General features: G+C 33.3%; 1 protein-coding gene across 1 annotated transcript; it reads right to left on the bottom strand.

Moving 5' to 3' along the window:
- Positions 1-5,970: 5,970 nt before the first annotated feature.
- LOC146898863 (uncharacterized) lies at positions 5,971-6,294 on the bottom strand. Its single transcript, XM_085736630.1, has one exon. The coding sequence runs from the start codon at positions 6,292-6,294 to the stop codon at positions 5,971-5,973; it is 324 nt and encodes a 107-aa protein (XP_085592756.1).
- Between the last annotated feature and the right edge of the window lie 1,126 nt (positions 6,295-7,420).

Genomic DNA, 7,420 nt, shown 5'->3' with positions numbered 1-7,420 from the left:
GCATTAGTTTATTCCGGGATGCAACAATATATAGAGACATCCTGATAATAGTGACAATAATAATAATTGTATTAAATTGAGAAGGACGGATCATTGGATGAGTAAAGATAAATAAATATTACTACGACCCAAAAAAAAAAATTATTAAATTGAGAAGCAAAGTTCAATAGGATTAGAAATAAGTTGAGATGAGTCAAGCTCGTCTATGTTCGACTCAATAAGAATTGATTCAACTTGAGTCTCAGAGAAACTTTTTTTTTCTTCCATCTTGAGTTTGGGTAGTTAAAGTTGATAAACATTTTGGCTTGGCATAATGTTGCAAATTATTCTTTAAATGGTGATAGTATTAGTAGGTGTATTTGCATGTTAGTAGTATTTGATTGTTTTTATTAATATGTTTTTTTAAGGAATCAATAAGCCATGTTTAATGACCACTCTCATTTAGATTTGATTATATTAGTAGCTATAATTATTTTTTAGGGATATTTGGTTGTTTTTATTAATGTGTTTTTGACTCTATTTCAATATTATGGAATCAAGAATCAGGTGATTTAAATATTTTCTTTCAACAATCTACTTGATTTGAGAATAAAAAGTCAATTTTTTTTTAAAGTTTTGATTCTGTCATTTGAGATAATAATTCATGCCCAAAGACAAATCATTATAAAACTTGTTCAAGAACAAATCCGCAATGCTCCTTTACTTGTTGTTGCATATATGAATTTTATTTAATTTTTATATAATGAGTATTTTTTGTTAAAATTTATTCATACACTTGAATAGAAGGCAAGCGGACAACAAGGTGCGTCGCTATACCTTTTTGGATGGCAAAATCAATACTCATAAACACAACATTCATGGACTTAGGAGACATGACATTGCTATACATGCCCTTTTGGACTCTATATTATGTAGAATGTCAACAACCTCTGGTGCTAGGAAACCAAAAGTGTCAAAAAAATGGTATAAAAGCATGTTGATTGTCACAACACACTTTCTTATATTTAGCCACTTTACTTGACGCAACTTTTAGGGCTGCATGTCTTACGGTAAAAGGCCCGACACATAATCCCACAAGTGGTGAGACCCCAATCAAGTCTACACATAAATGTCTTCCTTCTACCCATCCATACACCATAACATCCACATACTTAAATATTAATCATTTATTAAGATAATTTACTTCTCATGCAATGCACGGGTCGAATTTAAATAAAAGTTAGTATGGACCACAACTTTTACAAATGAACCAAAGCACCACAACATCTGACATAGGCTGCTAGCAAACAGAGGTACTACGATACAAAATGTTAATTATCAGGCCACCTCCGTTAAATAATTAAATATTTTGGGTTTTCTTTTTCTTTTAAACAATATTGTGGGTTGTTGATTCACGGGTTGTGAAGGTAAATAAATATTTTTTTTTTGAGCAAAGTAAATAAATATTTATTCTTTGGTTTGTCAAAAAAAAAAATATTTATTCTTTCGTTAAAATAGTAAAAATTTCATTAATTATAAAATAAATGATCCGGCGAAGTTGATGAATAATTAATCTATTTTGTTTAAAATAAATTCATTCAGTACCCATTGCTGATTGACTGATCCCTCCTTCTAATATGATGAGGGTAGCAGGGAAATTTCCCCTCGTACTCACGTATTGAGTATTCATCGTGGGCATGTTCGCTGTAAACTACTAGAACATCGACCCGTGCGATGCACGGGTCCAACAAACGAAGAAAAGCGGCGAATAAGTTATATTGTCTAATTGGGTTGTAATTTAATAGTTTTATAAGGAATATGATGTATTACATAATTAATATTAGGTTGACATCGTTAGAGTTTGACATCATTAAAGTACAAATAAGAGACATGGACAATTTGTGCAAACACGTTCTTGGATTTACATGGACAATTTACAAAGCAAAATTTTACTACATTTGAATATATAACCATCTTTGATTTTTATAAACTCTAAATGGGAATGAAGATAATGGAGGTTAGATGTTTGAGACATGCTAACCTCTAAGGCTTAAGAGAGGTTACACGTTCATTCAATCCTAAATAGTTTCAAACATATACATTCATGTATGCTTTACCATATCTTACATTAAAAAAAGATAACTAATGATAGAAAAGTATCTTGGCCATTTTCTGATTGAAATTACATATGGATGCATGTTAAAATCATAAAATAAGTTGAACTTTTTAAAACTTGAGTACTATTAATATATCCAAACTGAGTTGAACTTGTCAACTTGTTCAAATTTGAGTATTTTAGATCCTCTAAATTTATATGTAGGTGACCTGCTTAAACTATATATCATGTGATGTCCAATAATTGTTAACTTGTAGAGAAGTAAGCTGATTTAATTATATTCTTTGAGGTATAGAAGCATCTTGCTCAAATTTTACACTATGTCTGAGCATATTTGATGTCTTATAGCTTTGCTTCTATCTTTTAAAATCACAAAATAAGTTGAACTTATTTAAATTTGAATATTAACGATGTATCCAAACTTTGTTTAACTTATTTAAATTTTGTTTACGCTATGTCAGCGCATAATTTTTTTTTGTCTTTTATATTTTCTTCTAGCACTATATCAGATGAGATAATTTGCAAATACATTATATTATACTGAATCAAAATAAAGGTGGACATATAACTTAAAGCAAAAGAGACATTCATTAGATTTTCCTAGGTTAAGGAAACATTTTACACGTTGTTACTGAAAATATAAAACAAAAATACATCTCTAAATCATCATTGGTAAGTCTGAGATTAAAAACAGAAACAACTTAAAAACATATAAGAAAAATACATAGAACTAACCACATCTGAATCCCGTGTATTACAATCAAAATTCGATTTTATCTACATTTTCAATAACCCCAATTAGAAATTTCTGAAACATGGAGTGACTCAAAGAAAATATGATGTATCTAAAATACCTTAAAAAAACACACATTTCCTTGACTATCCTGACCCGTGAGAGGGTGAAGATGATTTCTGCCGAGGGAGTTAAGCTTTAATAATAAGAGATAGACATGAGCATATGAATGTCATTCATTGCGTGACAAAGGGGTGAGAAGGTCAAATGTTAGAATTTATTGTATGGTTAAAGAGCATTTAAAATATTGATCTTAAAGAAGAAGGTCAAACAATTGCATTTAAATGAGGATAAAATTTTCGGATTTGATATGAATGAAATTCATTGCGTGACAAAGGGGTAAGAAGGTCAAATGTTAGTATTTATTGTGTGGTAAAGGAGCATTTAAAAGATTAATCTTAAAGAAGAAGGTCAAACAATTGCATTTAAATGTTTAAATGAGGAGAGAATTTTCGGATTTGATATGAATGGCAAAAGTGCATTTAATGAATGTCAAATGAGTGATAAGGTCAAATGTGAGAATTCGAAATGCTTTAAGGACATTTAAATGAGAAATTCAAACATGAATGACATTTATTGCGTGACAATTTCGCACAGTGATCCCTAGCAATTTGAGGTTTTGTAATTAATGTTATGAAGGTCAATGTTGTCTTTTTTCGATTTTTAATAAAAGATTATTTATAAGTAGATTTATTGTTAATTATCCTACATGGCAAGTCACCTCATCATTTTTAAATATAAAATATGAAAAAATTGACTTTTGTATGTTTGTTACTTGTATATACTTTAAAAGATAAAGGACCCAAATGTTAAAAAAAAAAAAAAAAAAAAAGATAAATGACTAAAGTGATACAAATAAATAAGATAAATGATCTTTAATGTAATTTTGCCTAGATTATAAGTCATCCTCTATAAAATCATACTTTATGAACTAACTTATCAATTATCCGTTATTTTTTATCAAACAAATCCTATGTTAATCAGCTTAATGCTCGACTCTGCAAAAATGGATGGGAAAATAATTCTTAATGTAATATCATCTTTCTAACTCTTTTTTGGGATAACTCATCTTTTGTCCCTATACATGAAACCATTTGATTGTTAGGTTTATGCTATCCTTTTGAAGGCAAAATCAGGTTAATGCAAAATGTTATTTGAAAACATTTTTCAAGTTCCAATCATGAAATGAAAGTGACTAAGGATGTGTTTATTAGAACGTAGCCACTAACCATATTTCTCGTTCCAGCTGGATGTAGTTGCAACTTTAAATCATCATAAATTATGTTTCTAAGTTGGAGAAAGTTGAACTTTGTAATAATTTCAATTTATTAGTGACTGAGATCATATATTTCATCCATTGTACTGTTTAAAGAAGTAATTCCCTGCAGAGTGACGGGGCTAATACTGAATCTGCTGCTGGCTCATAGCTTACTTTTTGGAACACCAATTGGTTCATTTCTGGATCTTTTTTCTACTTCTCGTGATACCTGTCTCACTGCCTTCTTCGGCAAATAACGTGGCCGGCTCAGCCAAAGTCCTCCATCAACTATCATAGTGTCGCCATTAATGTATTTTCCTTCACAAATTTAAACGATTGTTAAGTTTCCTTAGACAAATTAATTCGAAAATTAAAGGAATAAAATAGTCACTGTTTGAGATACCTAGGGTTACAAATCCGTTTCAAAAGAACTACATGGTTAGTATTCATTGAGTAAAAATGGGATAGAGAAACAAAGACTAACAATCTGATAATTATATGATGGCAAAGATGATACAAGGATATAAAAAGAACACTAACGAACCACCTTGCAAAATTCCTTTTTATCAACATATGAAAGTTCGTATGTTGGCTTCTAAACCCTTTTGTACAGTGTTTTGTTTGTACACACTCTCACACATATTCATCTGATACAAGGTTTATATTTATAGTGGAAAGCATCCCTCAAAATATAGAAACAATACAGGCCGAAAAAACACAATTTCTAATTTTGTTGTTACGCAAAATCGGCCACCGAATGCTCCAAATCGGCCACCGATTTTACCTACCTGAAAACTGATTTTGAGTCACTTTTCAACAGTCTCCTCCCCTTCTCCATACAAAACACACATACGTGACTCCCCTGGATCTAAAATGTGAGCGTGCAAGATTTGATCGTGTGGGAATACGATCAAGAAGTAAAGTTCATGAAAACGCCACAATATTAGACGTCGTCGGACTCTTCCATACATTACCAAACACCCCTTCTTCAAAAGAACTCAAACCTTTGTCTAGTAATAAAAGCTTCCCTAACACTCTCTAAGAATAGAGAACTAAGAAATGACCCTCCTCCTCCGGCATCCACATCCACACGTCCTCCTCCTCCCCCAAAACAACACCTTCAATAAGAGTCGATAAATTTTGAATTAAATCGTCTTCCCAATAAATTGATTGTCTCCTCCAACAAAGGTTCCAAGACGCCACCCCATCTTGAAGTCTCCAAAAATCCCCTACTTTGGCCTCTTTTTGAGTCGAAATAGAATAAAGTCGAGGTGATAGAGAGTGGTAGGTACCTCTCCCTCCAAAACCTAGTCTTCCTCCCACTAGCCACCCTTCGCACCACCCTATTTGTGAACCAATTTTCCCCCACACTCCCTTCCAAAGTCAATAAATCCTTCCAACACCCCTAGGTAAATCTTGTCCATCTAGTCCCCTCCACCGGCGTATAACCACTAACATTGTTCCCGTACTTTTATATCAACACAATTTTCTAAAGTAATAGAATCTCAGAGTAAACACCATTTCCACTTAGTCAAAAGACTCATGTTTACAATCTTCATGTCTCTTACCCCCCAAACCTCCCTTACATCTTGGTTGGCAAACCGTCCTCCATTTTACCCAATGAATCTTTCGACCATCTCTAATACCTTCCCAACGAAAATCTCTTTGAATACGGATCACCGTTCTAACCACTTTTGCCATAATTTTCAAGAATGACAAATAGAAGATTGGAATTGCATTCAATACGGGATTGAGGAGTATTATTCTACCTCTTACAGTCACATATCTACTTCCCTACAAGGTAAGCCTATTTCTCAATTGATCCTACATTGGCTCCCAGGTCGAAACCTCTTTTGGATTGGCTTCCACCGGCAACCCCAAGTACTTGAAAGTAATAGTTCCTTCTTTACAATGCAAGAAACCACAAGCCACGTCCATAAAGACTCTTGGGACATTCACCAAACCACTAAAGTCAACGGCCACCAAGAGAAACAAGAACGGTGCAAGAGGATCTCCTTGCTTCAAACCTCTTTGTACATTTATCTCCTCTGTCAGACTCCGACTAACAAGAATGGATGTATTCCCCCCAAACACACAAGCCTTCATCCACCTAACCCATTTTTCATCCATTCCAACCTTGTTCGTCATATATTTCAACAAACCCGAATCCACAGAATCATAAGCCTTTTCAAAATCAACCTCTAAAATCAAACATTCTCGTTTCGACCTTTTCACCAAGTCTACCACCTCATTCAATAACAACACTCCATCCACTAAATGCGTCTAGCCTTTTCATCAAGTAATAAAGTTAGTAAGTAGAGTATCGTATCCACAGGGATTGTCCTTTCGTCCGAACAATTCTAGTTACTTATTTTTGTAAGTTTGACGGTATAAAATTTAGTTGCAGTTTTTATTTGTTTGCAACAGAGCGAAATTACCTGTTTTGCTTGCAGAAAAGTAAGCAGCGGTTAGGATTCTTCGAATCCCCTCTGTATATTCGTTATTGGATAATACGTAATTTAAATGTCGCATTTATTTATCTTTTGGTAACTATAAAAGTGATAAGGTCGTTGGGAGTTTCCTAAATAGGTAAGGCACCACCTGACTCATCATCTACTTGGTACCTAATTAGGCCTTTCCCTCTGATGGCTAACTGCAACTGCTGATCACACGATAATCCTTACACGCGGGGTCTTGCTAATTCAAAAGTAATTGAAACATAAACTTTATATTGGCTTTCCAGGGTTTCCCAAGGCAATGAAGGCCAAGGTTCCCTTAGGTCTTCCCATCTATGAATCTTAGGACACTCATAGCACACTCTCTCTACACTTACTTATTAGTTCTACAAACGGACAAGCCTAATCTACGTCTACCTTACTAAGGGTTTCAAGAGAATGATTTTATTAGGTTATAGCCTTAAGTCGGATAGCTAGGTGTTTGTTTCCCTAATTACTAACTAGTTAATTCCTAGCTTCGGTAATGCACCACATGACCCAATGAGTAACATCCACTGGGTACCTACGTCTAGGGTCAACATATGGTATCTTCAGCTAATTAATAATCACTTACTTCCTAGACATATAGTTATGAGTAAAGGGATATATATATCAAGATATAAGCATCCGGTTAGTGATAGCAATATTAGGTCCTGTCACAACCTAAGTACCTAATCTAGGGATGCACCTTTCACAGAAATAAAGACTATAATCTAATAAAACTCTATATTGGACAAAATCATAAATAAAATAAATAAACGACAAATTGAATTAAAAAA

Source organism: Medicago sativa, chromosome 8, assembly GCF_051527215.1.
Source record: "Medicago sativa cultivar Bolivia chromosome 8, Bolivia_mono, whole genome shotgun sequence".
NCBI classification, from domain to species: Eukaryota; Viridiplantae; Streptophyta; class Magnoliopsida; order Fabales; family Fabaceae; genus Medicago; species Medicago sativa.
The sequence above is the reverse complement of the archived record's forward strand: the minus strand, read 5'-3'. Positions and strand labels throughout refer to the sequence as shown.